The following is a 20,000-nucleotide window of genomic DNA, read 5'->3' as shown; positions in this document are numbered from 1 at the left end:
ACAGCTGTAAGATATCCTAACAGCTGAGAGGACGTGTCCGTGAACGCACCGTCACCTGGTCCAAACGACCATGAACGCACCGTCACCTAGTCCAAACGGCCGTGAACGCACCGTCACCTGGTCCAAACGACGTGAACGCGCCGTCACCTAGTCCAAACGGCCGTGAACGCACCGTCACCTGGTCCAAACGGCCGTGAACGCACCGTCACCTGGTCCAAACGGCCGTGAACGCACCGTCACCTGGTCCAAACGGCCGTGAACTTGAGTCACGTGACACGCGGCGCTGCAGCTCCTCTCTGAACCTTCTGTCTTCACTCACAGACGCGGCTGAGACGAACTGGACCGGGACCGGTTTCAGTTCTGTTTCGTCACGTTTGGACATTTCTGGTTGATTTCCTTTTTTAAGCTGTTTTCTTATTTTGTGTGGACAATCAGACAGGAAGTGACATCACACGACGAGGATTGCTCCTCTCAGCCGCCATGTTTCTGACCCAGCAGTCATCAGCTCATCAGAGACTCAGACAGACAATCTGACATCTAAATAATAAAGACCAGATATTATGTTGACAAATTAATTCATATCATGAGAATAAAATATTTACAAGATATGTTGAGAAAAAGTTTAACTGTATTTGTCACCAAATACTTTAACATGGAAGTTAAGTTATAACTTTATTTCTTGTAAAAACTTAAAATATTTCATTTCTGTTTTTTTAAATTACCACTTTGAAATATTACGATTTGTAAATTTGAGATTTTATGACTTTTGTTGAAACATTCTGATTTTTCACCCTGAGGACATAAAAAGGGCTTTTTAACAAATAATGAAAAAAACTGAACTTTTTTTCCTTCGTTACTTTTCTCTCAACATGTTCTGACCTGGTTCTGACTGAAATGTGAGTCGAGATCCAATCACTGAGGTGTTCTGCTGCATCCTCAGGACGACCACACACACACACACACACACACACACACACACACACACACACACACAGCTGCAGTTTGTGTACAATATTTGTACGTGTTGTAAATATGACTGTTTGTGATGATGGAGGTTCTGTTGGGTTTGGACCCGGTCTCAGCGTGGCTCACCTGAGGACTGTTTTGCACTGTTTATTAATGTTTAATAAGAAGCACCTTTACAATAAACTCTACCCACTGTCAGTGTCTGTGTGGTGTGAGTCCAGCAGCAGCTCAGTGACACCAGAACCGCTCCTGACCCGTTAAAGGAACAGTTCGCCCCAAACCTCCACCTGAACGTCAGGTGAAGTCTTTACTGGGAGAGTTCATTTCTTCTCAACAGCTTCCAGGCCACACCTCTTATTTGTTTAATTGATGGTCCAAACTTCAGCTGGAAAACCAGCATAGAACCAGAACCAAAACACAACATATGCTGGTCTATGCTGGTTTTGGCTGTCAGCTGTCAGCGTGAGGTTCTGGGAGGCCGCTGACTGGACCTGGAGAGCTTCACTCAGTTTTAATGTCTTCTGGAGGAGCTTTGTTAAATAAAGTGTCTTATAATCCCCCCGTCCCTCTCTCAGTGTCCATCTGTACACCTCTAACCAAGAGCTTTATAAACCCTAACCCTCCTTCACGGGCAGAGCTGCCACATACAATATGGCGGCGACGTGACGTTGCACAGCGGGCCTTCCCGCCACCCGGAGCAAGACCACCCAGAAACTGTTTTGCACCTCTTTTGGTTACACACCAGAACATTTTGGCAAAACTTCAGCAGATTTGTCACTGACCATATTCATAAAGACTTTGTTTTATTGTGGGAGAATGTGTTATTTTGCTTTTAAAGAAGTCAAAGGGGCGTGCAGGTGGTCGAGTGGTTAGAGTGCATGCCATTAACGCAGCCGACCCCGGTTCGATTCCAGCTGGAGGTCCTTTGCTGCATGTCACCTCCCCCTCTCTGTCGACTGCTAATAAAGGTGTCTATGCCACAAAACATCTTAAAAAAAAAGTCAAAGTGAAGAAAATATGTACTTCATTATAAAGGTACTAATTCTGTTGGCTAAATTCAACAGTAAAAAACCTAATTTTGTACCTTATCTCCATGAAGTTGTACATTATGTTAATTTGATTTCTGGCTCCAACAACAGAAGGCAGTTAAACTGTCAACACATGCTCCTCTTTCTCCTTTTAATAAATACAAGCTTCCCCTGGCAAAGCTTTATTTCTCCTTTTTGTATTGTATATGTTCGTTCATTATTACATATACATATTTATGTAAGTCACATGTGAATTTTAACTCCCTTGTTGTAACAAAGATGACTTAAAGATCACAAACAAACAGAAGAACGCGTCTGACGGTCGGAGCTGTCCGTCCGGCCGTCCGGCAGGGGGCGGTACCGCGCCGCTCGCCGCCATCTTGGAAGAAAGTGAGGAGGAGAAGAAGAAGAAGTTGTTGTGTTTTTCTTGCTAGCTCGACTCTTGAGGGAATTTGGGGATTTTGAGGACTGCGTTTGAAACCTAAGAGGGATTTCCTGTTTCTCCAGAAGCTTCCAGGGACAAATACGGTAACAACACTTGTGTCACGACTTGTTTCAGCCGGAAGAAGGAGGTGAAGCTGAACTAGCTTGTAGGTCTCGAGTTGATCTGGAATCTTCCTCGGACTGTAGGAGCACTTTACTACAGCGGTCCACAGACAGCAGCACCGGGGCTCACGGTATCGGTACCTCACCTGGTCACTGGTCGTGTTTAACCTTGTGTTTGTATTTCTGTAGCCTGCAGCAGGTCTCACTGCTGCTCTGTCTCGTCTTAATGATTAATCAAATGTTTGTAGGTCGGTGTCATGTTGAGGTTGCACACAGTTCAGTGCAGGAAGTAACAATCTGATTTAATTATGTCAAGAAACCACAAATAACAGAAGTAAACACATCCAGAACCGTCTCTGAGGAAGATAACCTTGTTCAGTTTGTTAAATAAACATTAAAATAAACAAAAGGCGTAAAACAGAAGAACAGACGGTTAACTAAGGTCAACAACTTTGAAAAACATTTCTTGGAGAAATAATTTAAAGGGTTATTACCAGTTTTACACATTAAATTGAGTGTTGAGTGTTAAAAAGTCTGTAGTGGCTCCAGAAGCTGCATGTAACCTGATCAACTGCCTCCAGTGATGTCACTCAGTGCCTGAGTTGCATCATGGGTAACGTAGGTCACTGGTCTACTATTGGACTCATTATGGACCGTTCAAAATGATCAGAACCAGACACCTCATGTTCTACTTCCTGTTCAAAACCTCCTGCCTACATTACCCACAATGCAACTCAGCCAGAATACCTTCATCGAGCTCATTAATCATCAGAATAGTAGCAGATCAATTATGTAGGCTTTACTACCATCCATCTAATTATTTTCCTTCTGAATCTTTTTTTTCTTTTTAGTAAATCAAAGAAGTTAAATGTCGTCTTAACTCAAACAGTCATATATGATCTTTCCTTCTATCAGACGAGCTGTAAAACTGCCAAAACTCAGATATTGAATCAGAACTGTCGTTCTGTGTGTCCGGTGCAGGCGGGATGGCTCTCTGCTGGTTACTGATCCACATCCTCCTCTTCACCAGCTCCTCGGCTCACAATGACTTCTTCACCTCCATCGGTGAGTTCTCCATCTTGTTCATTCAGACATCTTCCTCCCCTGCTTCCCTCTGTGGATGTGAATTAATACAAGAAGAAGCGGAGGAACATCAGAACACTGCTGCGTTTGTTCTTCAGCTGTCTCTAAGTCTGATTCAGAGACGCCGCCATAGTTTCTTTTTAGATGAAATAAAACAAAACCAGCGTCTTTTCTTCATCAGACCAAAGAGGACTGAACTGTGTATTTCAAAGAAGAAGAGGGACTGAAAATACAAAAATGTCTCCTCACACCTGCTCTGGATTTGTCTGGTACATGGTATCATGTATTGATACCACACGGAGGAGAACACCTGAAACAAATGATCGATAAGTTGATTGACCGAAAATTAATTAGTAATCATTTTGAAAATCAGTCATTTTTTGGGCCAATTTCGGGCCATCAAATGTGATCATAAGTGTTTTTTGTGATTTGGGTGAACTGGCCCTTTAATGTAAGTTTGCTGTCTGTGTTCTCAGGTCACATGACAGACCTGCTGTTCACAGAGAAGGACCTGGTCAACTCTCTGAAGGACTACATCAGAGCGGAGGAGAGGAAACTGGAGCAGATTAAAAAGTGAGAGATCAGCTGGTATTCTTAACAGCAGCACCAGACTCCCTTAACAAATGTGTCAGTTTAGTGAGTTGTTGAGTTGGAGACACTTTATAAACTCTGTGAAACTCTGTCTCTGACTCATTCTGCATTATTTGGACCTTCTTGTTCATTCAGCAAATGTTCTACATGAACTTCTTTCTGTCTTTGAGTAGAAACATGGAGTCTGTTTGTCTCAGTGATGGATGTTGTTGTACGATGTTTGTGTTATTTGGTGTGAACTGACGGAAAGAGAGCCGAACGCTTGAGATCTGATCTGTTGTGTATCGACCTGCAGCCTCTGGTTTCAGTTTGACGCCTCGGGGGGGAAAGTAGTTTTGTTTAACTCTAACATTACAAACTGGCACTAAACAAAAGACACATTCAGTTTGAGCAGGAGGGTTGTTTTACTGAAACATTATCTGTGTGTGTGTGTGTGTGTGTGTGTGTGTGTGTGTCCAGGTGGGCGGACAAACTGGACGTCCTGTCTGCAGCAGCCGGTCAGGACCCCGAGGGTTTCCTGGGACACCCGGTGAACGCCTTCAAGCTGATGAAGAGGCTCAACACAGAGTGGGGGGAGCTGGAGAGCCTGGTGCTCACCGATGTGTCCGATGGTACACACACACGCACACACACACACACACACGCACACACACACACACACACACACACACACACACAGATCAGATTCAGACAGCAACTCAAACTGATCCTGCGTTGTGTTCTTCTTCTGTGGTGTTTCAGGGTTCATCTCTAACCTCACCATCCAGCGGCAGTACTTCCCCAATGACGACGATCAGGTCGGCGCCGCCAAAGCTCTGATGAGGCTGCAGGACACCTACCAGCTGGACACCGCCACCATCTCCACCGGACAGCTGGCAGGTCAGCACGGCCCGAGGCTGGACGTCACGGAGACGTAGCAGTTAGAACATTTTAAATGACTTCTTTTAGGGTTAATATTCAGCAAATAAGAGATTTTAGTTCGATTGAGTCTTAGAAAATAGAAGATTTCAGTTTTAAAGTCTGTTTCGACATCACAACAATGTCTTCAAGTTAACTTTATTTAAGAAGCCCCAAACCACAGAATTGTCTCGTTTAACAATCAGTTTTCTTAAAGGAACAGTTCAACCTGATTCATAGCTTGTTGTTTATTGTTTTCTGCCCAGGCTCGTCCTCGTCTCACCAGAGCGTTCTGACTGTGGACGACTGCTACGACCTCGGGAAGGTGGCGTACTCGGAGGCAGACTACTACCACACGGAGCTGTGGATGGTTCAGGCCCTGAAGCAGCTGGATGAGGGAGAGATTTCCGCCGTGGACGCCGTCACCATCCTGGACTACCTGAGCTACTCCGTCTACCAGCAGGGGGACCTGGAGAGATCGCTGGACTTCACAAAGAGGCTGCTGGAGCTCGGTCAGTAACACTAAGCTCTCAGCAGAGAGAGAATAGTCAGTATGAGTCATGAGTTAAAAGTTAAGTCGGCACAAAAGCCTCCTGAAGTTTTCCTTAACTCATGTCACCATAGTCATGTGATTGCACTAGTAGATGACAGAACTTCTGTTCGAACCTTCGATTTGACCCGAGTTATAATTCTTCCTGTTAAGATCCGACACACCAGCGAGCCAATGGGAACCTGAAGTACTTTGAGTATCAGCTGGCGAAGCAGGAAAAGATGGGGGCGAGCGAGGAGGCACAGACTGAGGAGGCGCAGAGGAAGGGTCGACCTGACGATTACCTGCCTGAGAGGAAGAAGTACGAACAGCTGTGTCGCGGCGAGGGCCTCAGGATGGTGAGGAGAGAGAAACACTTTCACACACATCTGCTGAATTTCATCAAAATCATCCTGCCTGTCTGTTCTGTCAGACTCCTCGCAGGCAGAGCCGCCTCTTCTGCCGTTACTACAACAACAATCGCCACCCGAAATATGTGATCGGTCCCGTGAAGCAGGAAGACGAGTGGGACCAACCCCGCATCGTACGATACCTGAACATCGTGACGGACAAGGAGATGGAGAAGGTCAAAGAGCTGGCCAAACCCAGGGTGAGTCAGCACACCGGCTCCATCTCTGTGATCCAACCGCTTTGCTTCTGTTGAAGGTTCCCTGAGGAGTTCTGCATAATTCTACTGATCAGTAGCTGCTGTTTGTGTTGACATGCTAACATATTTAGCAATATGCTAAGAACGCCCAGAAAGAAGACGGAGATGCTAGCAGGATAACAAGGATGTAAACCATGCACGTTAAACACTGATCAGTCTGTTAGCATGACACCATGACCTGTCGGCTGGACGCAGCATCTACAACCAGCTCATGAGGCTAACATTAGCCTAATTAGCTAGCTTAACAGCTTATAAAATCTGCCACACCTCAAGTAAACACACAGTGGGATTTACTGATTAATTTATAATAGAAACGCCACAGGGAACCTTTAACCTGCCTACAGTTAAGCATGCTAACATACCTGTTGTTGACATGTAGCTTTTAGCACTTTAGCATGCTTACAGTGAATGTGTCCCTGTCCGTTGTTGTGTTGGCGGCGTTCACTGTCAGCAGCTCTGCAGCAGAACAACGTGAGGTCACAGAGCAGATTGTCAACACTGCATGTTACTGTGTTTCTCTGGTTGGAACTTCTGAGAGTTGATTATCAGCACATTAATCTGTGGGGAGGGGCTTCAAGAACAAAGTCATGTGATCATCAGCTTGTTGAACAGATGAAGCGTTCACACACACACACACGATGTCGGGGGGTTGGTGTGTGTCTCCCTGTAACTGTCGGCCGATTGGCTCCACAGCTGCGGCGAGCCACCATCTCCAACCCGCTAACCGGCGTGCTGGAGACGGCCCACTACCGCATCAGTAAGAGGTAAGAGGGACGTCTGCAGGGAGACCCTCACCCTCCTGCCCCCCCCCCCCCCCCCCCCCCCCGTGTCCCCCAACATGTCCTCCCCTCTGTGTCAGCTGCTGTCCTGGTAAGAGCAGGAACATACAGTCGTTTACTGAAGGACTTTACTTCATTTGTGCACTTTCAACTCATATTCAATTTTGTACTTTTACTCCACTACATGTATCTGACAGTTACTGTACAGATTAAGATTTTTACACACAAAAAGTGTGATGTTTAGTTTTAAATTAAACTTGTCAACAGTTCATACGAGTACAGCTGAAAGAAATCAAATAATCAACGGTCAGAAAATATGTTTTCAACGTTTTTGATAATGGGACGATCTAATACAGTTCTTATTATTTGCCGTTTCCGTTATGAAATCTAGTTTATAAGACTGACTCACGGTTGGAGAGATGTGAAATCATTACGTCACAGTTCCCGTAGACCTCGTTGAGTCGTAGTGGGAGAAACTGTCTGATATCTTTGTCTTGAGTTTTCTTGCTCGTGCGTTTCATCAAACCAGATTATGTCTCTTGGTGTTTTTTTACACCAAATGTCTTCGAAACCTAATGATGCACTGTGAACAACGTCAGCGCTGTTGGACACTTAGTTTTTGGTTTCTCATGCACAGATCAGCTTCCAGTGGCAACAGAGGCACTGACGCAACTCAGAACAGCTTCGCTTCAGCCAACCAATCAGTAACTTTAATATCAGACCATTAGAAAACTCAGAGTACATTTATATATGAGTGCAGGACGCCACATCGACGGGTAAAAAACTATTTCTGATTCATATCATTGGATCTTTACATTCAAACACCAGAGATAATCATTCTGTTACTGAATCTGTAGAAACATCTGAATGTAGAAACTACAAACATGGGCTGGGAGAAATACCGTAATGTTTGGATTATTGAGCGCACCGACTAATTTTAAAAAGAAAAAATAATTTTTACATAACATGAGATATTTACACAGAAAGATTTTTAAAAAATGTTTAATTAAATAAATGTTTGCCAGTAACACGGCTGGTTAAAAAGATAACCAGCCTACCAGCTGTAGGCCGTTAGCCCACCAGGAAAGTCATGGATCTCCGTCTTCATCTTCCTCCTGCACACTAAAACCACGGAAGTCGTCTTCTTCAGTGTCGGAATTGAAAAGCCTGAGAATGACTTCGTTGAGCAAAAAGTTGTTGCACAATGTGTTGAAATGCATAAAGTAGCATAGCATTGTGACCTGCTGCCTGTCACCCATAACAGGAGGATCTTGTGAGAGAAGTCTTCTTCTTATCTTTGACTGACAGCAGCTTTTTCTTTAATGACACATAGAGAAGAAAAATCTGAATAATTATCTGTATACTTTTTTATTATCAATGACCAAAAGTAGCCATGTGTTAGTATAAGAGCTGATGCATAGGTGTAATAAGTGTTGAAATGCAAGCTGCATTGATTATTGCATTGAAAGTTATTTATTTTCATATAGGCTACAGTATCCTGTTTCCCTCTCAGAGATGTGCTCGTTGCCTGGAACAGGAGGATTCAAATCTATTTGTGACAAAGAAAAGTCTTTTCTTTAATAAAATATTGAAATAATTACATATTAATTCAAAATTCAGATAATTAATCTGTTGATTTTCTTTAATGATCACCACAAAAGTAGGAAGTGATTAGCAAACTCAGATTTGATTATTATCATTATTATCATTATTTTAAATCCTGCATCTTTAATCGGTTTAGAATCGTTGACCTCTGAATCAGAATCGAATGGATTCGTGAGGTGCCAACAGATTCCCACCACTAACAAACATGTACTGTGGAGTTTAATGTGGTTTTCAGATTTCCTGCTCTTGCCGAGGTAAAAAAGCTGCTCCTGTTTTTCCGTCTGAGGAGGAAACGGGGTCAAAGCTTCTGTTTGACTCTCGTCATCTCAGTTTGTCGGAGAGGCAGCAGGAGACGTGACGGACAGATCCGACAAACCACATTTACCTCAGTGACTGTGGCTGTTAGAGACGTTTCAGCCTCAAGGTTTTTATGAAGTCCTGAAAGAAACTGGAAATGGATTTGAACATCAGAATTCTGTAGTCAAGTGACGACCCTCAGATTCATGTGCTAATCTAACCTGTAACAGATTTGTACAGTGTAGCACTGTTACTAGTTTTATAAGAACAGACTCTGAAGCTGCTTAAAATGAGCTGAAACAGTCTGAACTTTCTGTCCTGAAGCTCCTGTTGTCTCCACGACTGCAGCATCTGTGTCAGCTAGTGACCTCTCTCTCTCTCTCTCTCTCTCTTCCTGTCTCTCTCTCTCTCTTCCTGTCTCTCTCTCTCTCTTCCTGTCTCTCTCTCTGTAACTGTAATGTGATTGGTGAGGTAGCTCAGACGTGCGACGGTGCATGACCCTCAGACAGGCAAACTGACCACGGCCCATTACAGAGTCTCCAAGAGGTAAGAGCTGGACGGCAGCGTGGCACCGAGGGCTCGCCAGATCATCAGAAAGATTAAAGAATTTATCCTAAAAAAAGAGGCAAAAATATTCTAATATGTGCAAAACACTTTCTGCAAGTTGAGAGTCTTTTTTTAATGTGAGAGTGTAAATATGTTTAATCTCTGCAGGCGTCTGAATCAGTCTGTAATTCTTAAGTTCAGCAGCTTTATAAGCAGTTTAAACATATTTGTATAAATGTTTTTAACACATTATAATGTGGTTGTAAGCATCAGTTAGAATCAGAATCAGTTCTGTTCTGTTCAAACCAACAAACGGTGAAAAAACATCCATCAGTTTTATTTTGTCATGTTGTAGTTTTATGATTCTGGAAATATATCAGGAGAAGGTTTAAGAAAGTGTGAACCAGGATCCAAACCTCAGTGAGTCCTTCTGTCCCCTCACTCAGCCGTGGAGGCTCGACCCGGAAACGGTTCTGCTCAAAGTTAAAAATGATCCTGGAGCTGCTTGTTGTTGAAGCTGAGGTGTTTCTGATCCGATCTCTTCTTTCTGTTTCCTTCTTCACTCTCAGTGAATCTTCAGCCATCAATAACTCGACTCTTCATTGATGCTTCCTTTACATACAACAATTGATTTGTCCGTCTCGAACCATGTAACTGCTCGCTGCATCCTTTACATGTTGAATGAGCAGTTTGTAAGATAAGGCCAAGTTAGCATGCTAACAGCTAGCCTCCTCACAGCACTCTGTCTCTCAGAGGTGACAGTCTGACAGCCTGTAAGCTTCAGTTCACTGCTGTCAACAACATGAACTCATAAATGTTAAGAAAGGAAATATTTTGACTCCTATTTTCATTATAAACGTAAAATATTGATATTGATATTCTACAGATTACACCTTTAATAACTGCATCCAGTGGAGGGCAGATCAGAGTGGAGAGTTTCTGACAGGAACACAGTGACGGTGGAGGAGGTTGTCATAATGTGGTCGTCTCGTCTTGAACTGTTTGCTGCATTATGAAGTCTTATCTTGATTCTTAGTGCATGAATACAGACTGAATGAACTGAGATTATGGAGCCTCAGTATCTGACGCTGAGTGTAACTGAGCCTTGGTTGCGGGGACGGACAGTGACACAGTTCCTCCTCTCTCCTCTCAGTGCTTGGCTCGGAGCGTTTGAACATCCGGTGGTGGACGAGATCAACCAGAGGATCGAGGACCTCACTGGTCTCGACGTCACCACTGCGGAGGACCTGCAGGTAAGTGATCATCGAGCTCACGAGACACAATTCAAGGTTCAAACTCTTTAATCCAGAATATTTCCACAGTTTTAGTGTTCTTCTGTCTGTGCAGGTGGCTAACTACGGCGTGGGAGGACAGTACGAGCCTCACTTTGACTTCGGACGGGTAAACAAACACTTTCAATCTTCACTGTTAGTTGGAGGAAGCTGATTTCCTCCCTTCATGGCCGAAAAGTATGCGGACACTCGAACAGCACAGCCACATGTGATCATGACATCATCAATGAGCTGCTAAACAATGAAGATTTAATTACATTTAGAAACAACAGCATCGTTTTTCTGTTCATGTCAGTTGCGACATATACTTTTATTTTAGCAGCTACTTCACAAAGATAACGTGTTCTGTGTGTTGTGTGCTTTCAGAAAGATGAACCCGATGCCTTTGAAGAGTTGGGGACAGGAAACAGAATCGCCACCTGGCTGCTTTACGTCAGTAGTCCTCTCTGTGTTTCCGCTCTTATTTTGAAACTCTGAAGCTGGATGATAAACTGTCTCCTCCTTCCTGCTGCAGATGAGCGACGTACAGGCAGGAGGCGCCACCGTCTTTACGGACATCGGAGCTTCTGTCTGGCCCAGAAAGGTACCGTTCACTTCAAACAGCTGCAGACTGTTACTGATTAACCTGCTGACACACAAAACATTAACCTGCCTGACAAACTGTCTTCAGTGCTGAGAGGTTCTGCTTCCACCTCCTCTCCCTCTCATCTTTAACCATGAACAAGTGTTAATGAGCAGAGAACGATCTTAAGGAACAACATAGTTTATACTGCTCTACTGTGTTTACATGTGGCGGACCCTGCCACCCCTCTAGCTTCAAACAGAGACCTTACTTCCTCTGAGAACAGCTCGTTTATTCAGTTATGAAAATGTTTGTATTATCACCTCATTGATATTGTAAATATTAAAATTCTCAGTTTGAATTTCTCGTCTTGAAAGCGTGTTGTGAGACCACACGGCTCTGAGTTTCTGCCCGTGTGTGTTCAGCGTGCAGCAGCTCGTCACAGCGAGCAGCCACTTTAATGTTGTAACCGTCAACATGTGAAAAATTATAAAACAAGATCAACATGAGAGCAATCAACAGTATGCTCGTCTTCTGTAACTGAGCCGTCCTGAGGCAGGTTCATGTCGTCACGGCAGCCGACTGAGACTCATCAGCCTCTGGTTTGTTTATCACGTCACTGTAGGAGGCCGACACACATCATTGTGTTTTATGTTCAGTCCCGAGCGCTGATTGCTTTTATTTACTATCGAAGGAGTTGAACTTTTTTTATTGTGTACATTTTCACAGACACAGGGAGAAGTAGGCCCGCAGTAACAGTTCTGTATCGCTTCTCTGCTTCCATTTGTTGTAGTCTAGTTCTTTTATTTCATAAATGCACCTAAACATGGCGTCACTGACGAGCATCAGCCGCACAGTCGCCACATTGTGCTCACTGAGGCCTGCTGATAATCCTGATGGCTAATTCACACGTTAGGCTGTTACCTTCATTATGAGACACAGGTATGTTTTGTGGCTCCAGATAGACGAGGGACGGTGCAGACAATGTCTCCTCTGACAGCCCAGACTGCTGTGGCCTGGACTTTATCATCATGTCCTTGTTTTAAAGAAAGTTCTGCCTGTGTGGAGTGACATCAGGTCCAGATGTCTGATCCAGACACTGAGGGTCATTTCATTTCAGCTGCTGTCTGCAGGAGAAGTTGTTGTTGTTGTTGTTAACACGTTGTCGTTCAAGTTGTCGTTCTTGGCCCTTAACAGCAGTGAATTATGTGTCAGTAAAGTAATAGATTACTGCTCTGATGTTTGGTCCTGTGTGTCACCAGGGCACGGCCGTGTTCTGGTACAACCTGTACCCCAGCGGAGAGGGAGACTATCGGACCCGACACGCTGCCTGTCCCGTTCTAGTCGGCAACAAGTGGGGTGAGTTCTTTTACTGCTGATGGTTCAGAGACGATCCAGAAATCTCAGCTGGTGATGAAGGAAGTTTAATAAATCTGTTCTTCTTCTGTCCGTCTGCAGTTTCCAATAAATGGATCCATGAACGAGGGCAGGAGTTCAGGAGGCGCTGTGGCCTCCAGGAGACGGACTGACGACCACCACCACTCCTCCTCCTGCTCCTCCTCCTGCTCCTCCTCCTGCTCCTGCTCCTCCTCCTCCTGCTCCTCCTCCTCCTGCTCCTCCTCCTCCTGCTCCTCCTCCTCCTCCTCCTCCTCCTCCTCCTCCTCCTGCTCCTCCTCCTGCTCCTCCTCCTCCTCCTCCTCCTCCTCCTCCTCCTGCTCCTCCTCCTCCTGCTCCTCCTCCTCCTCCTCCTGAGGCTGCACATGTGATCTGACACATTTATTTTTATGTCTTTGTGTGTGTGTGTGTGTCCACTGATAACTCCTTTTTTAAAAAGCTTCAGATATTAAACGGGCTGTATGTGGTTCTGTAGAAGACTATATTAACAATATTAACTCCTAGAAACTACAGACTGAACCTTTAAATTCAAAAACAAACAGACACATTCTTCGGTCAGAATTAAGCTCTAAAAACAAACCGGATCATTTCTGAATCTGTTGACGTGTTTTGTTCGCTTCAGTTCCTTCAGCACGCTCGTTAACGACGTCAACGAGGTATTTTTAACACTTTATTTACTTTATTCTATTTAACGAGCAGTATAATGTATTTGTATTAGCACATCATGTTGTAGCAGACAAAAGGATGTTTTTTAACTTTTAAAAAGCTCTTTAATTATGCAGATAATTACGTAAAATTACCTAAATATGTTGCGTTACTTAACAAACCTTCAGCAGAGAAGAGAATAAACTTCAGGTTCACGTTACGGAGCGCCTGTTACATCATTTTATTTATTTATTAGAAAACCCTCGAAGATGAATTGACCTTTTGATTAATCACACATTCAGGTTAAACTGCTGAGGTTGCACATTTTAATAATAATGAAATAATGAACTTAATAAAATATAAATGACCCAGATTCTGTTCACCTGCCTGAATACTGAACACTAAATATCAATAAAATATCAATAATTACACCTCAAACTGATCAAGACTAGATGTTCAGTATTAAATATTAATGTGTGAATTAATTTGAACAGGACTTTAAGAAGTTGAGGCTGTTTTAAAGGTTTGACTTTTTAAATAAACATTAGTGGACCTGTGATCAGCTGATGATGTCACTGCTGCTCTCCACCTGTCACACCTGCTGTAGCTCCTGGTCACAGTGTAATCAGATTACAGTCAGATTCACAGGGTGGAGTCACTCCGACACTCGATGTGTCGATGCACACGAGGATTACTTTACCTTCTACTCTGTTACATTTACCTGACAGCTTTAGTTACTTTAACATGTGAAGCAGCTACGAGAAGTTTCCTTGTTGTTTCTGTCGCTGAGAGCAAAGAAACGTTTCAATCCTGTTTGTGTTTTTAAACTCGGAACAAGCTGAACAAGAACACTTGTTTGATTTTAAGATCACGACTCGATTCTATTTAAAGGAGCAGTCTGTAGTTTTGGGGAAGAGATGAGTAAGTCTGAATGTTGTCAGTCTCGTCCTACATCAGCCCGCTGCAGATGTTTCTGAGCTGTAAGTTTCCATACAAGAAGTTTTGACCCGCATCAGATTGTTTTCTCTCAAAGTTACCAGCTTCCTAAATATGGCTGTTTTTTTTTCCATGAAGATTCATTTATTATTTACAGACGCTGGTGTAAACGTTACCTCCCGGTGGTGGTCATGATTCATCAGTAAGTCACTGAGTAATGTGAAATAATGGAGCAGAATGTTTCACAGCAGTGCAGTTGAAGAGTGAACTCACTGTGTGAAGCCTCTGTGTTGCACTGAAGGAGGACTGTGGACTCATTTCTTACAGTGTGGACGGTGACCATTAACTCACTCAACACACGTGCGGACATGTGAGTGTTGTTTTAACCTGACGTCCACTGAGTCACTGACCTCAGGTCTGTTTCACTGCTGCACAACACGTCCGCCTCACACAGCGCAGCTTTATGTACCGCAGAGAGACGTGTGGATGCTACACTCCAGTTTGTGTGTGACGGAAGTGATTGTTCTGTTCAACGAATGTAACTGAAGATATCAGAGTCTGTAACATGTTCACAATAAATACAATATAAAGTACTGATGCAACACAGACTCATGTGTCACAAAAGTATATTTACAACAATGTGGAATCTACTTTAATACATCAGCTAACAGCTGTTAGCTTCTCCAACAGTTGATGCAGTGATGTTGTGATGATCTGGTTTGGCTCTGAAGCCGAGGTGTGTACGACAAGCTGGAGCAGTTATTATTGTGGTGTGTGTTTCCATTCTAATGCTGCAGTTAGCATCAGTTAGCAGTTAGCAGCAGTTAGCAGCAGCAGCAGTTAGCAGCAGCAGTATTGTGGTGTGTGTTTCCATTCTAATGCAGCAGTGTTTTCTTGTCATTTCATAAAATATAACCCAGACAGACATTAAAGTTGATATAAACTTGGAATTTCTTTTTAATGACAAAATCACTGTATTCAAAGTTTAAAATCTAAAGTCATCCTTGTGATGCCTGGGTTAAAGTCTGATTGTCTGATTGCTGTATGTGATCAGAGGTGATCAGAGGTGATCAGGGTCCTCATTAAGGCTCGGGCAGGCGGTAGTCCGTCGGGTGGTTTCCCTCCCGGCGGCGTCCGAAGCAGCCGAGCAGCAGGTCGACCGCCGTGCTGACTGTGGACTGGACGTCCTGTTCGGTCTGACCCCTCAGAGGATTCACCTCCACCAGGTCCACCCCTGACAGGAGTCCTGCGGGACGAGAGAGAATGATTCTTGAGTGTGTACATCAAATAAGAAGCTGCAGCCAGCAGCTGTTAGCATAGCTTAGCATAAAGACTTGAGGCGGGGGGAAACAGCTAGCATGGCTATCATTGACATGTTCGATGCCATTGGTTTGAGAGGTTTGTGAAAACAGATCACAGTCTTCAGTGTTGTTGGAGTCGTACCTGTCTGACACAGGTGTTCAGTGATGTACACGCCCTCTCTGTAGGTGAGTCCTCCCACCACAGGTGTCCCTGTCGCCGGGGTAACAGAGGGGTCGATGGCATCGATGTCGAAGCTCAGGTGGATCGGTTTCTTCACTCTGCTCAGAAACAACACGTGTTATTATGATCTGGAGCTTCTGATCGGAGCAGAGTTCCCACATTTACATTTTTCTGAATAGTTTTTCAGTTTGTCTGTTGAGACAACGCCGACAAAAAGTCCTCAGATGTTTATTTAAACAATTATATTTTCACAATATTCTCTTATCATACATTTGGTTTTGCAACAGTTACTCGCAGAAGCCCTGAGGGACGAGTGAGGACTTTTTCTAATCCTGGTCTTAAGTATTCCTGTGAGAACACGTGAGTTAAATAAATAAATAATTAGCAAAAAGTGTGAAGTTTTTGCAAAGTTGAAACCAAGCTCAGTTTCAATCAGTAAAAAAAAATAACTTTCTTTTTCACTTTTTTCACAGATGAAAAAAAGGTTTAAGAACATAAACAAATGAGAAAAATAATTTAGATCAGAATTAGAAAGTGGATCACCAGGAGAGAAAGAAAAACATTTTCACAAGAAAAATTGGTAGCTGGTAAGAATTATTTTACTTGGTTTTTCTTCACTTTTCTGTCCTGAAAAATGCTTCATGTGTTTCACAGGTGTGTTTGAAACTCAGTGGATTTTTTTTCTTACCACTCTTTTTTTCCAGGAGATTTGTTTATGTAATATTAACTTTGATCACAAGAAAACAAAAATAATTAAAAATTCTAAAAAAATTCTCATCAGGAAGGAAATAAAATATTTTCAGGAGATTTATTTTTCACTTCATTTCACTCAACATGTTGACCACACGTTTTTAAAGGTGAGAAAAATTGTGCTTGTTGAAATGAGTCAATGAAATTTCTCCTGACAAAAAATTAAAATATCCACATTTTGTTTACTTTTGAAAACGTGGTAAAATTTCAGGACAGAAAACACGTCGGGTGAAATGAAGTGAAAAAGTTTTAGTCAGACAATTTTTTTTTCCAAACACTTTGTCTAAAGCACAAATACATTTCACATGAAAACATGTTCTTCAGTTTGTTTTTTTCACGTTTTCAAAGATGGAAAAGTCAAACCGTCAACAGGAGGCGGCAGTGGTGCCCCCGGGGGAGCGGGCCAGAGGGGCCATGGCCACCCCTGGAAAATTGCTGGCCCCCCCAGTGCTCCCACAAATTTCCCTGACTGACGGAGGCGCTAACTCAGTAGGGAACTGTAATTTAAATCTCCACCTGTGGGGGTGCTAATGTGCTGAAAGGTGTGCAGTCTGACGGGAAATCAGTGCAAGAAGCAGCAGAAGAAACGACAACATTTTTGTGTTTCTCTGAAATGTTTTGTGTGATTCTCATACTAAATGTGTTGGATGCATATTGTCTTTATAATGAAGAAGAGTCCAGGGGAATGTAATACACAGCCACAGACTGGAGCTGAATCTGAGTTGCCGCAAGAAGAACCATTTTGGTGTGCCACCCTAAGATTTTCACTGGCCCCATCTGGCCCCCCCTATGAAAATGTTCTGGGGGCGCCACTGGGAGGCGGGGCTCACCTGGTGGACAGGTAGTCGCAGGTCTCCTCCATCACTCTGGCTACACCCAGTTTATCCACCTCTGACATGGAGAACACCTTCACGCCCAGGAGCTCCAGGATGTAGCTGCCCAGAGAAAAGTCCAAGTTATTATTTTATTACATTTTATTATAACACGCCAGATATGATCTGATAAGTGTCTGTTAGCTGTGACTCAGTGCTCAGCACCAGCTCCACTGTCATCCCGACCAGAACACAGAACCACCCTCAGCTCCTGTTTGGAGTCACGTTCGTTGTGTTTCTAAATCACAGTTTGAGTTAAACTCTACAAACTGTTGAAATATGATAATTTTGAAATTCTGCTGTATTTCACTAGTTCTACCAGAACTGAATAATAAAGACAAGGCCAGCAGAACCTGAGGGGTCGGCATGTGACCCAGAAACCTACTGCTCTCCAGGGTCCACGTCCCTCAGACCGATGTAGACCAGATCTTTGGCTGACACACACGGTTTGACCCACGAGAAGTTGGGCAGGACGGGAACCTGTCGACATCAAGAACAATCTGAATATTTGGCCCGTCTGAACACAAACCGATGGTGCCGACGGGCTTCAATGGACCTTTGCGTGCAGCTCGTGGAGCAGGTAAGACATGGGCTGTCCGTGGATGTTTCCGGTGGTTGAGGTCAGCGCCGTGTTGATGTCTGCGTGGGCGTCGACCCAAACGACGCTCAGCTCGCCGACCGCCGCCGAGTGACCGTGGATGGAGCCGATGGCCAAACTGATGGAGACAAACAGAGAGCTGACGTCACACCTCATGTTTACTCTGTACGTCACTGAGCTTATTAATACATTCGCTGCAAGAAAGAAAATCCAACAGTGTGGAAAAATAAAAATATTCCTGAAGAAAAGAAATGTGAGTTTCGAGTGAAAAAATTGATTCTGATTCTAAAACTGAATCTGTGTTTAAAGTAAAAGAATGAATGAAGCTTCTCTGGGTTTGGATGCAGGACCTGCAGTTTGTGGAGGAGAATTATTTATTTGTCATGAGTTTGAAACCAACAGATTTTTTTCCCACTACAGAACCTTTTAATTTTTTTAACATGTTTGTTTCTCGGATGTGAAACTGCACAAAAACTTTTATTTTTATTTTTTTAACCGGGTCAAACAAAAAGAAAATTCAGGAGAAAAAAAATATATTTTCACCAGACGTGAAACTAAGAAAAAAAAAAAAAAAAAAGTGTTTTCAAGGGAAACAAAAAACATTTTTTTCAGAAAAAAAAAAAAATCTTGAGAAAATGTTTTTTGTATAAAAATAAAAAAAATCAGGAGAAAAACAATTTAACATGAAAGATCGAGTAAAATTTTTTTTTACAAGAAAAAACTTGTTCAAAAAATGTTCAGGTGAAACTGAGTGAAATCTGGCTCAGATAACAGAAAACAACAGGATGTGTTACCATAGTTACGCAGACGACACACAGATTTATATAACACATCACCTGCAGATATAATCCCACACAAACACTCAGTAGATGTGCTGAACTGAGTTTTCTTCAGTTCAACAAAGATAAAAGTGAAATAATTGTTGTTTGAGCCGAGGAAGAAGGACCAACAGTCTCTGCTCAGCTGTCTGTAATGTCGGAAACTAAACCGAGCCAGAACCCTCGGTGTGATCCTGGACTCGGACCAGAACTTCAGCAGTTACAGAGTCAGCCTGCTGTCACATGGAGAATATACCCAGTATTAAAGGATTATGTCTCAATCTGGAGAAACTTGTCCACACATTTATCTCCAGCAGACTCGACTTCTGTTACGGTTTCTCTACAGGAGAAACAATAGCTGGTTTATGAAGCACTGAACGGTTTCAGGCCAAAATACATTTCTGATCTGCTGCAACGTTCAGAACCATCCAGAACCTCTGAGGTCATCAGGTTCTGGTCTGCTTTCAGTCCGTGGAGTCAGAACTAACCATGGAGGAGCAGCGTTTGGATCAGGACTGAAGACTTCCTGTCTGCTGTTAGCTGTGACTTTTATTTTCTGGTCTTGTGTCTTTTAAACTTTTTCTCTTTCAGCCTACGTCTCTTTCTCTCAACATGTTTTAATGTTTTGTTTCTTGTCGTCTTCTAACTTGTTTTTAAATGTTTGATGTGTTATTTTTAATGTCTTTATGTGTTGTGTGTTTGCTCCTGTACAGACTTTGAGTCGCCTTCAGGTAAAACAGAACCTGCAGCGTTTCTCCACCAGCACTGTTTCTGTCCTTCATTAAACCGACCTGATGACATCACACTGATCGATCAATCCCACTGTTTGATCAGCTCTGTGTGTCCTGCTGGTGGATGATTGACAGGGAGGCATCAGAGTCCACAGGTGCTTGTTGTTGCAGCCTCACCTGTGATCTCCTCCCAGCATCACTGACGTGTGTCCGTCCTTCTTCACGGCCCGCACCGCCTCCGACAGCCTCTGGTTGGCTCCGCCCACCGCTCGTGCACGCTTCACCCGACCAACCGGCTCGTCGTCCGCCACTTCCTCAAACGTCAGGTTCCCATAATCCTTCACTGCACAGCCTGAAGACACATACGGCAAGCCGTTCTAACATT

At 43.4% G+C, this 20,000-nt stretch overlaps 3 protein-coding genes and 1 long non-coding RNA gene across 11 annotated transcripts in view; 2 read left to right on the top strand and 2 right to left on the bottom strand.

The window, feature by feature from the left end:
• The window catches only part of rab40b (RAB40B, member RAS oncogene family), a 12,625-nt gene extending 10,456 nt beyond the window's left edge, over positions 1 to 2,169 (top strand). Inside the window, exons 6-7 of one of the 4 annotated variants that reach the window (XM_030400946.1) lie at positions 1 to 37; positions 161 to 2,169. The exon at positions 1 to 37 is cut by the window's left edge and continues 276 nt beyond it. In XM_030400946.1, coding sequence (XP_030256806.1) covers positions 1 to 20 — 20 coding nt within the window. In that variant the 3' untranslated portion in view covers positions 21 to 37; positions 161 to 2,169. The other 3 variants (XM_030400945.1, XM_030400944.1, XM_030400943.1) reach the window with 3 other exon arrangements.
• Positions 2,170 to 2,374: 205 nt separating this feature from the next.
• Positions 2,375 to 13,020, top strand: LOC115571488 (prolyl 4-hydroxylase subunit alpha-1-like). 5 transcript variants are annotated; one of them, XM_030400928.1, is made up of 16 exons: positions 2,377 to 2,522; positions 3,522 to 3,605; positions 4,100 to 4,196; positions 4,674 to 4,825; positions 4,956 to 5,093; positions 5,378 to 5,623; positions 5,815 to 5,999; positions 6,074 to 6,250; positions 7,001 to 7,071; positions 9,469 to 9,534; positions 10,688 to 10,787; positions 10,882 to 10,935; positions 11,193 to 11,258; positions 11,341 to 11,409; positions 12,651 to 12,747; positions 12,847 to 13,020. In XM_030400928.1, the coding sequence occupies exons 2-16, from the start codon at positions 3,527 to 3,529 to the stop codon at positions 12,915 to 12,917; spliced, it is 1,668 nt and encodes a 555-aa protein (XP_030256788.1). In that variant the 5' UTR covers positions 2,377 to 2,522; positions 3,522 to 3,526; the 3' UTR covers positions 12,918 to 13,020. The 5 variants fall into 5 exon arrangements, with proteins under 5 accessions (XP_030256786.1, XP_030256787.1, XP_030256788.1 ...); XM_030400926.1 differs by lacking the exon at positions 9,469 to 9,534 and having other exon boundaries at positions 2,375 to 2,671; XM_030400927.1 differs by lacking the exon at positions 9,469 to 9,534 and having other exon boundaries at positions 2,375 to 2,677.
• LOC115571514 (uncharacterized) lies at positions 2,817 to 4,105 on the bottom strand. The gene is made up of 2 exons (XR_003981943.1): positions 3,875 to 4,105; positions 2,817 to 3,654 (listed from the first exon to the last, which is right to left on the bottom strand). It is a non-coding gene; the product is annotated as an uncharacterized LOC115571514 (long non-coding RNA).
• Positions 13,021 to 15,291: 2,271 nt separating the features above from the next.
• Positions 15,292 to 20,000, bottom strand: part of arg1 (arginase 1) — a 6,892-nt gene continuing 2,183 nt past the window's right edge. The window contains exons 3-8 of the mRNA XM_030400941.1: positions 19,793 to 19,967; positions 18,025 to 18,184; positions 17,854 to 17,948; positions 17,427 to 17,531; positions 15,808 to 15,944; positions 15,292 to 15,610 (exon numbers count right to left, since the gene is read on the bottom strand). Coding sequence (XP_030256801.1) covers positions 15,447 to 15,610; positions 15,808 to 15,944; positions 17,427 to 17,531; positions 17,854 to 17,948; positions 18,025 to 18,184; positions 19,793 to 19,967 — 836 coding nt within the window. The 3' untranslated portion in view covers positions 15,292 to 15,446. The remainder of the gene's footprint in view (positions 15,611 to 15,807; positions 15,945 to 17,426; positions 17,532 to 17,853; positions 17,949 to 18,024; positions 18,185 to 19,792; positions 19,968 to 20,000) is intronic.

Source organism: Sparus aurata, chromosome 20 (genome assembly GCF_900880675.1).
Source record: "Sparus aurata chromosome 20, fSpaAur1.1, whole genome shotgun sequence".
Taxonomy (NCBI): domain Eukaryota; kingdom Metazoa; phylum Chordata; class Actinopteri; order Spariformes; family Sparidae; genus Sparus; species Sparus aurata.
This window is presented reverse-complemented; position numbering and strand designations above follow the sequence as displayed.